At 54.4% G+C, this 16,721-nt stretch overlaps 7 protein-coding genes across 7 annotated transcripts; 5 read left to right on the top strand and 2 right to left on the bottom strand.

Moving 5' to 3' along the window:
- Positions 1–70: 70 nt before the first annotated feature.
- On the top strand, positions 71–421 carry J4E83_010059 (uncharacterized protein; the record flags this gene model as incomplete). Its single annotated transcript, XM_049336942.1, has 1 exon — positions 71–421. One exon carries the CDS (start codon positions 71–73, stop codon positions 419–421), a length of 351 nt encoding a protein of 116 aa, XP_049183921.1.
- A 166-nt stretch (positions 422–587) lies between these two features.
- J4E83_010058 (uncharacterized protein) lies at positions 588–1,284 on the bottom strand (the record flags this gene model as incomplete). Its single annotated transcript, XM_049336941.1, has 2 exons — positions 588–622; positions 675–1,284. The coding sequence occupies 2 exons, from the start codon at positions 1,282–1,284 to the stop codon at positions 588–590; spliced, it is 645 nt and encodes a 214-aa protein (XP_049183920.1).
- A 2,921-nt stretch (positions 1,285–4,205) lies between these two features.
- J4E83_010057 (uncharacterized protein) lies at positions 4,206–5,860 on the bottom strand (the record flags this gene model as incomplete). The annotated part of the gene is made up of 2 exons (XM_049336940.1): positions 4,206–4,393; positions 4,558–5,860. 2 exons carry the CDS (start codon positions 5,858–5,860, stop codon positions 4,206–4,208), a joined length of 1,491 nt encoding a protein of 496 aa, XP_049183919.1.
- A 569-nt stretch (positions 5,861–6,429) lies between these two features.
- On the top strand, positions 6,430–7,248 carry J4E83_010056 (uncharacterized protein; the record flags this gene model as incomplete). Its single annotated transcript, XM_049336939.1, has 2 exons — positions 6,430–6,864; positions 6,916–7,248. The coding sequence occupies 2 exons, from the start codon at positions 6,430–6,432 to the stop codon at positions 7,246–7,248; spliced, it is 768 nt and encodes a 255-aa protein (XP_049183918.1).
- A 1,606-nt stretch (positions 7,249–8,854) lies between these two features.
- Positions 8,855–11,866, top strand: J4E83_010055 (uncharacterized protein; the record flags this gene model as incomplete). The annotated part of the gene is made up of 2 exons (XM_049336938.1): positions 8,855–9,161; positions 9,213–11,866. 2 exons carry the CDS (start codon positions 8,855–8,857, stop codon positions 11,864–11,866), a joined length of 2,961 nt encoding a protein of 986 aa, XP_049183917.1.
- A 1,116-nt stretch (positions 11,867–12,982) lies between these two features.
- On the top strand, positions 12,983–14,085 carry J4E83_010054 (uncharacterized protein; the record flags this gene model as incomplete). The annotated part of the gene is made up of 2 exons (XM_049336937.1): positions 12,983–13,019; positions 13,091–14,085. 2 exons carry the CDS (start codon positions 12,983–12,985, stop codon positions 14,083–14,085), a joined length of 1,032 nt encoding a protein of 343 aa, XP_049183916.1.
- Positions 14,086–15,188: 1,103 nt separating this feature from the next.
- J4E83_010053 (uncharacterized protein) lies at positions 15,189–16,307 on the top strand (the record flags this gene model as incomplete). The annotated part of the gene is made up of 3 exons (XM_049336936.1): positions 15,189–15,425; positions 15,489–15,924; positions 15,982–16,307. The coding sequence occupies 3 exons, from the start codon at positions 15,189–15,191 to the stop codon at positions 16,305–16,307; spliced, it is 999 nt and encodes a 332-aa protein (XP_049183915.1).
- Positions 16,308–16,721: the final 414 nt, after the last annotated feature.

The raw sequence follows: 16,721 nt of genomic DNA, 5'->3' as shown, positions 1-16,721 counted from the left end.
AGCTGACCTTTCTAACGCACCGTTCATCGCGGTCACATGCACTCTACCGTGTTCAACGCCAACGCCGCTAATGTCCGGTCCCGCAATCCGTTTCGTGGCTTCCAAGTCCGCGAAGAACTGCTCAGGAACTGTTCAATTGCTGTGTCATGTCAAGCCTGGGGTTAGTGCGCAACGCGAAGGCATCGCAGCGGTCTCTGATGAGCGCATTGAGATATGCGTTGCCGCTCAGCCGAAAGACGGAGAGGCGAACAGGGCGGTGAGGGAAGTCATTGCTGGTGCGCTGAGAGTTGCGAAGTCGGATGTTGAAGTTGTTAAAGGCATGAAGAGTAGGGACAAGACGGTAGTTGTGCAGATGGGCTTGAAAGGCACAGCTGAGGAGGAAGTCAATCGCATCAGAGCAGTCTTGGAAGGCAGAAAATGAAGTTTCAAAATCGTGTCAAGGCATTACTATTATATTACTTTTGTGCCCGGGTCATTAAGGAGCGTCATATGTACAGCATGGATATCTCCATCTACCACTTCATGTTCATTATCCAATAGACATTAAAGATCCCCACTACCACCATTTCCAGGTGCTAGAGCGAGATCTAGTATTGCCAGGCACCAGCATCTTCGGTCGCAACTAGAGAATCGTTAGCACTTGTTTGAAATGTCAGAAGAAGCAGAAAACTTACCAGTAAGAGCGCTGAAACCGAGGCACTCATCAGAGAACTCGCCGTCCTCAACGGCACCAAACACTTGGTATCCCTCGCCTTCGCCAGCCGGGCAGGCAACGAAGCCAGTCTCGTACTCGAGGTATCCGAAGGCGTTGCCGTTGGCAGGCGCAGTGCGGCTGAAGCCAGTGACGTCGGAGCCCTCGGGCTTGGAGACGGAGTGGGCGGTGGTGTATTGGAGAGCACCGCCGGGCGCAACGTAGACCTCCTGGCCACCAGGGACGACAACGCCAAGGGAGAGAGTTCCCTGGCCGCCAGCCAGCACAGTGGTGTTACCAGGAGGGCAGCTTCCAGCGGGAAGGTTGGAAGGGCAGTAGGACGAGGGAGGGCCGCCGCCGAGGTAGAACTTTCCGCCGCGTGCGGTGAGGGACTGGAGGTGGATGGGCGAGGCGCTGCGGGACGAGATGACGCCGAAGTAGCCGGTGGGAGCGGCGTCGGCGGGAGCGGTCGACGACGAGGCAGGAGCGCTGCCGGTGACGGTCGCGGTGTGCGAGGGCTTGGGGCAGTCGGAGGAGATGGCAGTCGCCATGGCGCTGGCGATGAGCGTGGTGATAGCGACGGTGTACTTCATCTTGGCGAGTTTGTGTGATGTGGTGTGGAAGAACTTCGAAAGCGAGTGTTGTAAAGGGAGTTATAAACTAGTCTTTGCTGTGAATTGCTTTTGAAAGTTTGCTGAGGATGATGACCCTTTGTGCAGCGCCGTTCGCGGAACCCTTTATAGTAATGGCCAACAGACGGACACGGTGCAGGGTGTGAGGGGTTTGTTTCTGTTCTACCGTCTTCCAACCTACAAAACGCGACTAAACAAAGTAACATTGACCCTCCCACCTATTTCCCCACCGTCATTCCTCGTATCCATGCACGCAGTCGCTGCACTGTCCCTGCAGGCTTGAACCATGCCCGTAGCAGCAATGTCCCGGCCGTTTAAGCTCACCCTAGGCATGCTTCAGGCACTGATCAGCCCGTCAATATCGCTGGAAACATGACGAAAACGGGTGAGCTAGCCCTGCGCGTTGCATCCTCGCATTGAAGCTTCCGACACGCAGACGTCATATCGTGTCCCTGACGTACCGTACCGTGTATGCATCTTGTCGACAAGCTGATCACCTCGTGTTTCAATGTCACCAGACTGACGTTGGGCAGTTGGCTGGTTGTGTGACCTAATACGGCGGTGCCGGTCGCCATCGGGCGAGAGTTTTCCCACCACACGATAACGGCATCATACGGCGGTATGTATGCGAAAGTGCCGGTGGATGCGGTGGCATTGAATCTTTCCGCATCCCGCATCTCGGTATCGCTAGCCGGTCGCTATTTGGATTTGAACATCAACCTTTCCAAAACCACCTCGATAGCTTCCTCTCCACCTCACAATTCCCATTACACAACAAAATTCCCACATCGGAGGTTTTCCATATGGCGCCATCTCCCCAGCCTCCGTGCCACGAGGACGTGTTACCACGGTACCTGTCTCGTTGATGTCGTACGAGCTGTACACGGTTCGAGAGAAAAAACGAGGCTGGCAGAAGGACACGATCCCCGCTGGTGCCACACCCGCTACCTTAGTGCTCCTACCCACCCATCGCCACATCCGGAAATAGAAACCCACCAAACCTCGTATTTGCAACCAACGCTACCCGTGGAAGTAGCAGGCGACAGTAGCAGATACGAACCGGTTATATGGAGATCGTGAGGAGGGGGAACAGCGCGGAAGGTGGTAAGCGGGCGGAAGGCGTCGGCACCTTTTTGTTGCGATAAGACAAAATCATGCCCAGGTGTCATGAAGTTTTTCTGCTTACGACCGGAGAATTGTCCGGAGAGATGGTGTTCTATTCTTAACTCCAAAGCGCGGTAGCGGAGATGTCTGTTTCTCCGACAGCAGACTGCAGACAGCTGATGTCCTCATGGTAAGCAAGCACGCGAGTACCGTTCTGTCAAGTTCCTGTTCGCGCATGAAAGACCGGGCCGTCCCCTGTCGCATACTATGGAGATACTGCTGCTTTCGGCCGAATGGGAAAAACAAACCACGGTACGCGAAATATCTAGCCATGTACCTCACATGCGATAGTCGCATACACGCATGCGTTCGATAAATTCGATAATCGCGATGCCTCTAGAGTTTTTTGGGATGGAGGATTCATGCATGGACTATTTAGTTCCGCTTTTGGGAGAGGGTGGAGAGGGTAGAGCGGTGTGAATGGCCGTGGATGCGGGGAATTGAGAAAGTGAGTGAGGGTGCTGGATGTTTCTTTGCGGAAGACCGAGGTTGGGGGTATCGGAATGTTCGAGAGTTTTCACGATCATGCTGCCCTTCATTACAGGATCTCGATGACGAGCGCAAGAGCTTAGATAACACCGAACCAAAGGCGATTCGATGGCAGAATTTCATGCTAAAGATCCAAACGAAGCGGTCCTCGTACCCATACAAACAGCTATTGCGATCACCCCGCCCACCAAGGTACAACCTCAATAGGCAGCACGACGTTACCTTACACTCCGACAAGCGATCTCGTCCTCTACCGTGAAAGCTAGTGTTTAAGCAAGTACACGTATCTTCTGGTAGTCCAAGTCCGGTACAACCCCTTACTAACAAGTGCGAAGGTCGTGAGACTGGAGTTGAGCTCACCAGATGTTTGAAAGAAATTACGGACGCATGACCAAAGCTACTGCGATGGTCTGAAACTCGTGAAAACAACGAGGATAAGTGGTATGAGCGCATTCGTACACACCCGCCCACAAAGGGATTGTAACCGTGCGGACCATCTAGATACAACTTCAACGGTACCAGACAAGGTCGGATGAAAGTGTGTACTAAGCCCGGTTGCTCCTCCTCGCGATGTACGTGTACGTTTACGTGTATGTATACGAAGCAATGCAGCTTAAAGAGTAAGAAGTTCAGATACTCTGGGACACTAGCAGCACCGGACTCAGAGGTTAGGGGAGGACGTGTACAATGTCCCTGTATCAAAACGGCGTCCTAAAGCTAGCACACTGCCCACCAAGGTACGACCTCAACGAGACGCGCTACAGCTTACGCGGCAGTCTGAGGGTTAGACAATGGTCCTAATTTGTTGGGGTATCCAAACAATCTCTTTGCGCTGATACCAAGAACTGCTACAATCATTCCGCCGAACACGCAGCTCAAAAGAGGATTCCTACGAAGCTTACGCAATGGCAAGCTTACGCACCACTCTTCACCAATCCCGTCTTACCTCTCGTACAACGCCTTCGTACATCCAGCCTAGCCTGGCACCCTGCATACTCAAATGTTGAGGTCAGCACGGGCTGGAATAGACGCGGTAGTAGTAGTAGTAGTAGTAGTAGTAGTAGTAGTAGTAGTAGTAGTAGTAGTACAGTACTAGTAGTAGTAGTAGCAGGGATGTACTACTACCACTACCAGTACTGTACTACTGTACTACTACTACCACCGCGTCTATCCCCATCCTCCATCTCCATCCCCATCCCCATCTCCATCCCCATCCTCCCTACTACATCTCACATCCACAAACACAACTTCCCACTCGCCGTCCCCGCAGCCACCCAATCCACCGTCGGATGAAACTTGGCCACCGCCGGCACAGCCGTAATGCCCTCGCCCCCTAGCTGCGCCAACTGCTGGCCCTTTGCTGTGTAGATATCGACGAAACGGTTCATGTTGCCGATGCAGAAGCGTTGGACGTTGTCTTGGGGGTGTTGTTGCCATTGTGCTCGGAGACTGGAGGGGAGGGGGGTTAGTATGGGTATGTGTATGTGTGGAGAGGAGGAGGAAGAGGGGAAAGGGAAGGGAATAAGGGGACGAACATAGTAACCCAGCGGCCTGTTTGGTTGTTATGCGGCACCACAGCACTTGGCTCCATCTCCTCCTCCCCCAACACCTTACCCAAATCCCACTCCGCGCAATTCCCAAAATCATATATCTTAACCGTATCATCATAACTCGCCGTAGCCACCTGCCCAGCACTATTCCACGCCGCATGCGACACACTCAATTTACTCGTATGCTCGCCCACCAGCGCCGGACTCCTATCCTCTCCTTTCCCACTTATCTTCCTCAGATCCCATATCTTGAGTGTGCGGTCGAGGGACGCGGTGGCGACGAGATGGGGGTGTAAGGGGTGTAAAGTGAAGCCTCCGATTTTCTTGTCTGAGAGTTGGAAGATTTGGAGGCCGGCGGCTGCCTCGCTCGGAGCGCGCATGTCGTAGATGCCGAATTGGCCGTCGAGCGTGGAGAAATACAAGGTATGAGGATCGTCTTTGGAGATTTCCAGACCGGATAGGGGGGCTTCTTCGTCTTTGTCACGAGGGGCGTAGACTTCGACTGCGACGCCCTTTGCCAGATCGAGCTTGCGCACGCTCGAGTCGTAGGATGCCGTGTATAGCGCGTTTGCATCGTGAGGGCTGAATTGGAAAGTGTGTATCGTGCGTGTGTGCGGTTTGAGCGTCGTGATGGTCGGTCCTTCCCTATCCGCGTCTTCGTCGTCTTCGACTTTGACTTCTGCCACTTTCTGCGATGCATCACAGATTCCCAAATTCCCTAGCTTATCACCGGCAAACACCAATGGCTTGTCGGTTGTGGGGTGGAGGCCCATGGAGTATATGCGCTCGGGTGTGATCTTGATTTCGTTTGGCTCGAAATCTTCCCAGAGCGTTAGACCGCTCATGCGCTCTCGTAGGGCACGCAATTCCTTGTCGGTGGTCTCCTTTACGTCGTTGTAGTCAAATGTGCGCGCGTACGGATCCGCGGGACCAACAGAGAGGAAGTTCCCGCTCCGGTTCCAGTCCTTGCCTGCTACGACTATGTCACTGAAGTTGAAGGCATCACTAACGCGTTGTCGCTTTGCACGATCAGCTGCTTGTATCGCGACGTATTCATCCTCTGCTTTGCGCTTTGCGACCTCACTGTCTGCCACAATGCCCTTTAATCGCGAGGATGTTCTACGTGGCGCTTCTTCTTCTTGCTTGATTTTCTTGGGCGCGGGCTTCTTCGCTTTTGGTCGCGAAGGCACGGATGTCTTCGCCTTGCCTGTAGGACCTAAACCGGCTTCTGCAGCCTCCATCTCAAGGTTGCGCAAGAGCGCCTGCGTCTTTGCGATGTTCTCCTGCCGTTTCCGCTCATACTCGCTGACCTCGACATTTTTGCCGCGCGCCATGTTGGAAAGCAAGTCCAATCCCTAATTGTTTACGGAGAGGGTCTCGAATCGGGGTTGTGGCGGGGACGTGTAGGCTGCGATGCGCGTGCGGTCGTCGTAGGTTGGAGATCGCGTTTCGATTCGTTTGGATGTCGCCTCTGAGATTTGCGGGGTATCCGATGGGTTCCTGAAGATCGGATGGCAATTGTCTGCTGGATGCCAGGGGAATTGTGGCCTACAGGCAGGCAGATGCTGGATCGCAGAAGTGTTGCCACTAGCGCGAACGCGTTCGACGCGTCGGTCACGTGGCGACGTGATTGACAAGATCAGGAACTGCAGTCGTATGCGGATCTTCAGCCTCCTGCACGATTTGGAATGGTGTCTAAGGGCCACGTGGTAAGACTGTTTCGCCTTCAAGATCGATATGCAGACGTTGAGATCGATTGTCAAGTTCAACGTCGAAACGATCGACAGCTCTACGACGTCACAGGGTTAGTGTGAGATCTGATCGATTGCGGTCTTGGCAGATTTGCGGAGATGGCAGCAAATGTCCGCATCGGCTGATCTCTACATCTTCAATTGCATCCACCATGCCACCATCACGACTAGCCAGCTCGCTACTCGGGAGTGTCCGAGCATCCTCAATTCGCCCAGCAGTCGCTTCGAGACAACGATGCCTGTACCATTCGTATGATTACGCGCAGCCGCCGCCATTTCCTCCCGCCGAGTCCGCCATACTCTCCTCCGCATACGCACACGTACCCAGCCATGGGTTTACTATGGATGCACTGAAGCTTGGTGCTCGCGACGCCGGTTATCTTGATGTCTCTACGAATCTGCTTCCGCGGGGTGTCTTCGATTTGATCAATTACCATCTTGTCACGCAGCGCTTGGCGCTACAGAACAATGTTCAATTCCCAGACCAGGGCGAGCAAGGGAAGAAGATGGGCGTTGGCGCAAAAGTCAGGACGTTGACACTGGCGCGGTTGCGGGCGAATGAACCCGTCATACATCGATGGCAGGAGGTAGGACAGTGTATACACAACAGTGAAGGTCAGCGTGCTGATGGGTGATAGGCACTCGCGATCATGGCCCAGCCCACGTACGTCCCGGCATCTATCGCCGAACTTGCGAGACTCGCAGACGAGATATGGTTTCTGTCGGGAGACCAGAGTGTCGATAGCAGCTGGTACACCAAGCGAGCGACACTCTCGGCCATCTACTCTTCGACCGAGTTATACATGACACAGGACAAGTCGGCGAATTTTGTAGAGACGGAGCAGTTTCTGGATAACAGATTACAAGACCTGATGAAGGTTGGCGGCTTCATGGGAGGACTGGGCGAGTGGCTCAATTATACGGGCCATTCTGCCGTCAACGTGCTGAGGAGTAAGGGTGCGCGCATCTGAGTTCGTCTGACCATCGGAGGATGTTGACTGTTTCATGGCATGTTAAGCCGAGGCCATGATGTATTCTGTGTTTCTACTTTTTCCGCTACACTAGCGAAGACGTCACGGCACATGGGATCTCGATGAGATGTTGAATGTGACATTTCCAGTATGAAACCCCTTCAGGTTTTTGAGTGTCCAAACACCATCGTACGATTTAGACGAGCCTAATTCCAGCATCGCCGATGGTGTTGTGCATCCTAACGAGTTACGAAACAATATTGGTTGCGATTCGGTGATTAGACCGGGGCGACCTCCCGGCGCGCTCTGCCCTGCATGGTTGTAACGAGTAATCTGCGATCCGAGCTCAATCGGTGATCTGAAGTTTGAAGTGGCATCACCCCACCGTGAGAGAGAAAAATGTTGGAGCAAGCAGTCATGGTCAGCGGTCGTCCCAGGTCAAAGCCCCTGAGGATCCAGGCGTAATAAGACCCTTTTCGTATGCTTGTCGGAGGAAGTCAGCTGCATGCCTGCCGTGAGATGCATTAACGAGTGTTCCAGCTGGACCCTTTATTGCGATGGCCCTCTCGATTGCGATGCTGGCAGCGATGAGGGCGGCACAGTGGGACTCAGTCGCCCGCCAATCATGATGGCAGGGTGTCTGAGCCGAACAACCAAGGACAGATCAGGGTCCAGGAAATCGATTGCGCTTCCCAGCCGTTGCCAGCACCGTGCAAGAGTGACCTCATCTAGGGAAGGGACACGGGGAGTGTGCGTCAGGAGAGGGCCGGCTAGCATTTGCAATCTCGATGGATGCTGTGGCCGTGTGTGAGAGCGCGTGTGGCTGGTGAGGCTCTAGCGGCAGCGTGTCAACGGTTCGTGCCGCCACGGTTCTGCTGTGATGGGAAGCCGTGGTGTGAAGAGGGTCTGGACCATCTCTCATGCCGTGCAGCACTGGCAGCAACTGTCAGACGCGGATCTAGACGGTGGCAAGTGTAGATATGTGCGGGTGGTTGCATGTTGTTCGCAGTGCGGCAGTGCTGGCTAGGAGGTTGTGTTCTCCGGAGACGCATAGGAGAGGACGGCCATCACAGATATGGAGAGCCATCGAGACTTGAGGGTCAACGGGCGGAACAGAAGGGCGATGGGCTTCCCAGTGGGCGATGGTGGGCTGGAGATCAAGGCCCATCGTCGATTGCCGGTAGTTCTTGCGCTAGGCCCGAACGCCACACTTCCTCGTCGCGGCCAGGTACCCTCGATCTCCAGCTGCAGTCTTGGCAAGTTGGAAATCGAGAGCATCGACATGCTTACCCACATCAAGATCGATGCCCATCATGGCTCACCTGCTCAAACCAGCGCCGAGAGAGCCCACAACTCTCTTCAGCCATCTTTCAATTTGCACGCTGAAACCGCCCTCCCACTGCCCCGACGACCAAGCTACCAGCACTCTACATACCATACGAACCACCGCCGCGGAAGCGTCTGATCTTTTCGAGCCTGGGCACAACAGCCTCCGGTCTACAATATACGCACACCTTGGACATTTGATAGCTAGCGCCCTGACATTCACCATCATCCACATGGGGAGCATCCTGCCTGTCTAGCCGCCAACTCTCCACCCGCCCTCATGAACGACCGCCCGGGAACCATTCCCATGGCTGCGCGCTCCCACCCACGCCGCCCGCCAGCCCACCGATCCGTCTCTCTCCGCCACAGCCCGCCGCCTAAACCTCAACCATCAAGACGCGAGCCCAAGAAGGCGCCGACTGCTGAGACGTCACCCACCCTCGCCAGCGACAAGGCCAATCCGCCCTCGAGCGTGTCTCCCCAGCTCCTCTCCAACAAGACTAGCTCTGGTGAGAGCAGCGACGCCGGCCAATGGTTTGAGAAGACCAACAACACGGCCAGCCAGGGAAAGTCGTCCTTTGTCGACAGTGAGTGCCACCCAGGAGACAGTAGAGGAGAGTATGACTGACCACGCATAGATGAACCGCCCTTCTTTCTCCGCAACTCGTCTTCGTCCGAGACGCCGCCAGACAACTCCAACTCCACCCAGCCACATGCCACCATGCCATACCGTCCCCTCGGCCAGATTGGCACAGACGGCAGCAGCACCGAAGACTTCCGCAGCGTCATCGACGACTTGACGGTCGCCAACAAGAAGCTCAAGCAGCGGCTGAGGAAGTACGAGAAGCTCTACGATGCCCACCTGCAAGAAGAGAAGCTGTTCGAGGTCAGGTTCCATGGCCTGCCCGACCACAAGAAGAAGGAACTCGAGGAGACTCTGCGCAAGTTTGCATCAGATCTCGACGAAGGCACCGCCAACGACTACGCCGACATCTCAGCCTACACCCCGGCACTCCAAACCCACAACACCGCCTCCTCCACATCGCGCTTCGCCGAGTCGGGCTACGCTTCCCTATCTGCATCCGGCCCCAACTCATCAGGCCAATCCAACCAAGACAACGACCGCCGCAAGATGACCAAATCCGCCTACAGCCGCCAACAGCAAAACATCCAGTCGTACCTCCACGATATCCCCATGGGCCTACTACCGAACAACAAGACCGCCCCCATGACCGACAAGTCCAAGAAGAAGATGGTCGTGCGCCGTTTGGAGCAGATCTTTGCTGGCAAGCGCTCTGCGCCCGGGTCCCACCCACACCCAATGCAGCAACAGGAAGTAGCCCAGTCGGCAGCAACAGCCGACCGTGCCCAGCGAGAAGCGACGGGACAAAATCAGAAGCCCGAGGGTCAGCGTGAAGCTCGCATCAGGAACGACCGCGGTGCTAGTGCTGCTCGGGAAAGTCATGCGGACCAGGACGAAGTCCTACAGGGCTTCCGCCCCAGCCTGCATATCGAGGAACAGGACTTCGCTGGCTCAGGTCTATCTCCCGACCAACGACCCACACGACCGCTAGACCTGGACCCTTACCGTGCGCAGGTGCCTACAGAGAACATGGACTACATCCGCCATCTTGGCTTCACCCCACCAGACATGGACTCTGGAGAAGCACCCCTCGGCCACGGCTGGATTTACCTAAACTTGGTCATCAACATGGCCCAACTACACACTCTAAACGTCACACCCGAGTTCGTCAAGGACGCCTTGCACGAGTACAGCAACCATCTCGAGATCTCTCGCGATGGTCGTAAAATCCGATGGAAGGGCGGCCTCGACATCACCAAGCACAGCGGCGATAGCTCGTCGGAGCACTGGAGTGGCGCCTCGCCGAACGAATCTGGCTCCCAGTCGCCTTTCAAGGGTATGAAGACTGGCAACAGCGGTGCCAGCAGCGACATGATGGATGAAGCCACGATTGCCAGAAGGCAAGCTCGTGCCCAGCGTGAGAAGGAGCAAAACAAGTTTGCGTACAAACCCATGTTCTTCCACAAGGATGAGTCGGAGAACGAAGACGAGTTTTACGCCTTCGATGCCGAATCCTCAGCCAACTACTCTTACCAACCACAGCCCACGGGAAACTCCTCGGGTTTCAGCAGTTCCATCATGCAGAGTTCATCATCAAAACCTCGCAGGCGCGATGATGGACCCATGATCTTCTACACCAAGGCCAAGTTCTGCACTGACCTGAGCGGTGATCGTAACGGCGCCTTCCTTACCATGCCCGGCAATTATCAGCCAATCACGAACCACCCTCTTGGCGCCAAACAGGGCACATCATCCCCGACCAAGAGGACGTCACTGGACCTGGCCGAGCCCCGAGGTCCTTTGGACACTACGCCGATGGATGTTGACAGCGGATCACGCACCGTCTCGAGCGGGGATGACCTTGGCTTCTCGCCCGAGGCCTTGAGGAACGATAGCGGCAACACTAGCCCGGAGCTCATGGACTTTGAAGCCTCGGGCTTGGGTGGCGTGCAGCCAGAGGACAACTTCTCTATCCACGTACGACGATCACAAATCCCCACTGCGCCTTCCCATGTCACCGCTCGGCGCTGGTCAACCTTGTACCCCAAGGCCATTCAGGATGCACTCAACTCTAGGCAGTCGTCCCCTGAAGTCGAGTCTCCTAGGTCAAGTCCTCAGCGTGTGATTGAGGAGAGGATTCTTTCTGCGTCACGGAAAAACCTTCCTAGCTCGACTCTTCCTCCCGCCTCCTTCCTTCCACTGGATTCTTGCTCTTCCGGCGATGTCGACTCGGACCTTGCATCCGACGCCTCATCAGAGCCCGACAGCGACAGCGACTCTGGCGGCCCTACAACTGCAATGCAGATCCTCAACATCGCGCCCATCGCCTCCGACGTCTCTGAAGGATCCGAGTCCGACTACGAAGACAGCGACGACGGCAGCGTCGACATGCTCGCTACAGCCCGCCAACAAGACCCCAGCGCTGTCCGTGCGAGCGAGCGCGAATACGACGCTGCTCTCGCCGATCGTCTTGCCGAGGAGATTCCCGCAGGAAGTTCAGCAGCAACTGCTGGAGGCGGAAGCGGGTTCAACAGCCCCGCCGGTGGTGTTCGCATCCGCGAAGCCGCCAAGTTGGCTAAGCGTGCCAGCCAGGCCAGTAGTGGAAGCAGCAGAGCTGGTCCACCGGCGAATCTCAAACGCGCCCGCACGAGCGATTCCTTCAACCCGCCTCCGAAGAAGAGTCCCAAGACACGGAGGATGGGGGAGTGATTTGATTAGTAACTTGAGTGGTCTTTCTCTTTTTCAGTTCCCAGTAAATTATATAGTGAGCGTTCACGTTTGGATGATCCACGAGGCGTGTTGGATCTTTTTTCTTTTTCTTTATGGATGGGCGGCAAGGGACTTTTCACATGGATGATTTGAAGCCATTTTGATACCCCCCTTTTTTACGATGTCGTTGGTTGGTCATTTGAGTACAACACATACTGAATGGTAGTACTATATCAATCCATGAAAGTATCAACTATCAGCTTTGTTTGACGAGACATGTGATGGGCATCATGGTTTGACTACATATCTTCCCATGGACGTTGCAGAATAGAGACCGAGTTCATTTCCACATCTCTTAATTACCCGAACGAAAGCTTGGATAGTACACATTACATGCTGCCACCACATCCCCTCCATCCTATCCCATCCACTTCGCCCCTAAAACCTCGAAACATCACCGGGCGGGTGGGGGAGGTGGAGGGGAGGTGGTGGAGCGCATGTATAGATATTATAACAAACTCGTACCTCGTAGTAACGATATCTACTACCGCCTCCCCTACCTGGCTCGTTGTTGCATGCTTTTCGAAGTGTGTCGGTCGCATCGCAGGGGTATAGCGATTTCACGGCCCTTTTCGTCGGTACCGACCACACCCATTAACCCTGCACTCAACTTAATCACACCTCCTAGCACGTTGTCGCATCTTGTTCAAGTGAGCAGGTCGCTCATGCTTCGCGCAACCAAATCTCTAGTCTCGTCTACAATCACATGTGGGCTCTTCCTCGGCAACACTCGGCGCGTCAAGCTTGCAAAAGCCATACGTCATGGCGTCAACGCCGACTTCCGTTGGTCGACCCGCAAGCACCCGGCGAGTGGGTGGGTGTCGATAAATAAAACTTTGGTTTTGATAAACACTGCTCTGGTTTGATTTCAATAATTGCAATTGACACTTTGATTGTCAACACTGAACAATGCTGTCGCCGGCTCGTATGTCGCTGCTGCCGGGTGGTGTTAGGGAACTGGTGTCTGCGCCTACGATGAGGTCGCGCACGGCATCGCTATGTCGGACTGGAGCTTTGATAAGCGCAAAGTATGGGAAGAGCTTGGAACAAAAACGGATGATCACGATTGAGCAATTGGATAAGAGGAGAGACAGTACGTTGTTCTCCTTGCTCAACCTTACCTGCTCTAGCACAAGACCCCAGCTACTAACAACCCCATCCCAGACCGCGAGCGCGTAGTCATTCTAGGATCAGGCTGGGCGGGCTTCACAGTCGCCCGCAGTCTCGACTCCTCCAAATTCCAAACCCTCGTCGTATCGCCACGGTCCTACTTTGCATTCACACCCCTCCTTGCCTCGACTGCAGTGGGTACCTTGGAATTCCGGACCGCGCTCGAACCCGTGCGCAGCCGGCGAACTAAAGTCGACTTCTTCCAGGGATGGGCCGACGATGTGGATTTCAAGAACAGGACGATTACGATTGAAGAGGCGGTTGACGATCCGAAGCAAGGTGTTGCATTAACCACGGATCGACATGCTGGAGAAACGGCGGAAGAGAGGGAGGCGGAGAAGAAGAAGGAAGCAAAAGTAGGGAAATTGTTTGATGTGGAGTACGACAAGTTGATTGTGACAGTGGGATGTTATAGTCAGACATTCGGCACGCCAGGTGTGAAAGAACACGCCTTCTTCCTCAAAGACGTAGGCGACGCGCGCCGAATCCGAAATCGCATCCTAGCCTGCTTTGAAGGCGCGGCCCTACCCACCACCTCCATCGAGATGAAGAAGCAGCTCCTCAATTTCGCCGTCGTAGGCGGTGGACCCACTGGCATCGAATTCAGCGCGGAACTACACGATCTGATCAATGAGGATATGAAGAAACTGTACCCGGAACTCGTTCAGTACCACAAGATTACTGTTTACGATGTCGCGGAGAAGGTACTTCCGATGTTCGACCAGAAACTGGCGGGATATGCGATGCAGAAGTTTAAGCGTAAGGGCATTGATATCAAGACGAGCCATCATGTTGAGGAGCTGAGACCGGGGGCGCCTGCGGAAAGGAGCTTTTCGGATGATGTGGATGATTACCATTTGTATACGCTCAAGGTGAAGGAGGAGGGCGAGATTGGTGTGGGCATGTGTGTATGGAGTACGTTTCCCATCTCTTTCCAATCCTCACGATCCACCCAAAAGTATGAGACAACAACACTAACCCCGCCCTAGGCACAGGACTAATGCAAAACCCCTTCGTCGACCACGCCCTCTCCTCCGTCCGCGAAGCACCCACAGATCTCTACCTCCCACCAAGCTCCTCCTCCCCCTCTTCCACCTCAACTCCCCAATCCACCACCCCAGGCAAAGACGTAAAATGGATAGTAAAGAAAGACTCTAAATCCGGATCCATCATAACCGACGACCACCTCCGCGTCAAACTCATCCCCTCTACCTCCTCAGGAAAGTCAGGAGAGCAATCAGGAGAAATAGCACAAGAAGCAGTCCACCCCTCCGTCTTCGCCCTCGGCGACTGCGGAATAATCGAATCAACAACCTACCCCGCAACCGCCCAAGTCGCGTCTCAAAAAGCCTTTTGGTTGGCAAAACGGCTTAACAACGGTTCCCTATCCACCCCACCATCTCCATCATCCCCATCATCCCCATCATCCCCATCATCAAAGGGCTTCACATACCGCGACCTAGGCACTTTGGCTTACATAGGTAACTGGAATGCGTTGTTCCAAGGCGGCGGCAAATGGGGTGGCAGGCTGCAGGGGTATGTGGCGTGGATTATTTGGCGGGGAGCGTATTTGACGAGGACGGTGAGTTGGCGGAATAAGGTTCTTGTGCCGGTTTATTGGGTTGTTAATTGGGTTTTTGGGAGGGATGTTAGTCGGTTTTAGGGGGGTTTGTGGGGATGGGGATGAACATGGAGTATGTAATGTGTAGGATGGAGCTTTAGTTCGGTTGATCGAGGGACGTAGATATGTTTCCTAAACTTCTTTGAGGAAATCTATGGAGTGATGACATTACTATTGAATAAGACATGAGATACTATGGAGGGGCCAGTCTACACTGGCTCAGGTTTGAGGGCCGTAGGTGCAAAGACTAACTACCACTCAGCCCATGCTAATCTCAGTATCTCCGTATGCAGGCTAATCTTGGAACTGTGGATTGTGATAACCAACACGTTAGTTGTGTGAACGACAGATGTCCGCTAACCACGTGCCCCCGCGTCGCGCTAACCCAATGTGACAACCCGGCCCAAGCTCTTCCCTTCCCCACAAGCATGTGAAGGCGGCCCCTCGACGCGTCGTCACCGTGCCAGCCCAATGGCCCCCGATGTAGCCTCCATGACCTCGACGCCCTCCACACCTGCCTTGAAGCCATCGCAGAAACCCCCGTCCGGGCCCAACGTCCTCGAAGTCGTCTTCGGCTCGCTGCTCATACAGCCGTGGTACCCGTCTTTCTACCCCGAGGAACTTGTAGGCCGACGCGTAGAGCGGCTGTATGTGTGCCAATGGTGCTTCAAGTATAGCAAAGAGTTGGTGGGGTTTATTGGGCATTTGGTAAGCTTTTAGACGGATATGCAGTGGGTGTGAGGGTTGGATTGGGAAGCTGATGAGGTGTAGAAAGCATGTCCTCTGCGCAATACACCACCCCCGGGCGTGAACGTCTACACGAAGGATAACTACTCCCTCTACGAGATCGACGGCGAGAAACACAAGCTCTACGCACAGAACCTATCGCTCTTCGCCAAGCTCTTCCTCGATACCAAATCCGTCTTCTACGACGTAACGACATTCCTATACTACCTCCTCGTCGCGCACAACCCCACACCAGAGATACCGAACACCAGTTTCGGCGACGATACAGCGGCGAGTGGAGTCGGTGCGCAGGGGCAGGTGGTCGGCTTCTTCAGCAAAGAGAAGATGAGCTGGGACAACAACAATCTCGCATGCATCTTGGTGTTTCCGCCATGGCAGAAACAAGGACTGGGGCAGATACTCATGGGCGCGAGCTATGAGATGAGTAGACGGGAAGAGAGGCTGGGTGGGCCTGAGAAACGTAGGTCGACGTTTTTGTCCGCGCATGGTACCTCTGCTAACACTACTACTACTACAGCGCTGTCGGATCTCGGTCGCATCGCATATATACATTACTGGTCGCAAACGCTCGCTCGGACGATATTGGCTTGTCCTTCTAAGAAGACACTCACCGTGCAAGATCTGCGTGAGAAGACGTACATTGTACCCGAAGATATCATTGCGACATTACAGGCTATGGACGTGCTGGAGCAGAAGAAGAAAGGAGGCGCCGACGCTGTCATCAACAAGGCCAGAGTACGGGCTTGGGCAGATACACACAAGGTGGACCTGAAGACAATTCCGGTTGACCCTGATGCTTTTGTTGCGAGGGAAGTGAGCCGAAGTGTGAGCGAGGAGTCGTGAGGCTTGTAGACGGAGTAGAAGCCTGCATACTCAAATATTGAGGTCAGATCGGGCTGGAATAGACGCAGTAGTAGTAGTAGACGGAGTAGATGAAGAAGTGTGAGATACCCAGAATCTATTAGTTTGATTGAGCTCGAAAAGCCAAAGGAGAGGTATCTCTGTGTTGCTATTTGGGACGGCCAGGTGAACGGGAACATCACAACTGTTCTCTCGTACCCGGTATCGATCACCCGTTGGTCTCATATATGCCACCTCTACCCTCCCTGGAATGTCGACTTCACATTCAACCGTTGGCGCACAGCACACTCCATAGTCTGCCACTCCTCTACTTGTTTTCCGAAGTGTTAATTCTCAGATTTGTCCTACCATGTATTCCGCATGGCAATGAGTCCGATACTACAGATGCACGAGTGA

The sequence above is a fragment of the Alternaria metachromatica genome (genome assembly GCF_023757995.1).
Source record: "Alternaria metachromatica strain BMP 0045 chromosome Unknown scaffold_40, whole genome shotgun sequence".
NCBI classification, from domain to species: Eukaryota; Fungi; Ascomycota; class Dothideomycetes; order Pleosporales; family Pleosporaceae; genus Alternaria; species Alternaria metachromatica.
Note: the sequence above shows the minus strand (reverse complement) of the source record. Positions and strands in the feature narration are given on the sequence as shown.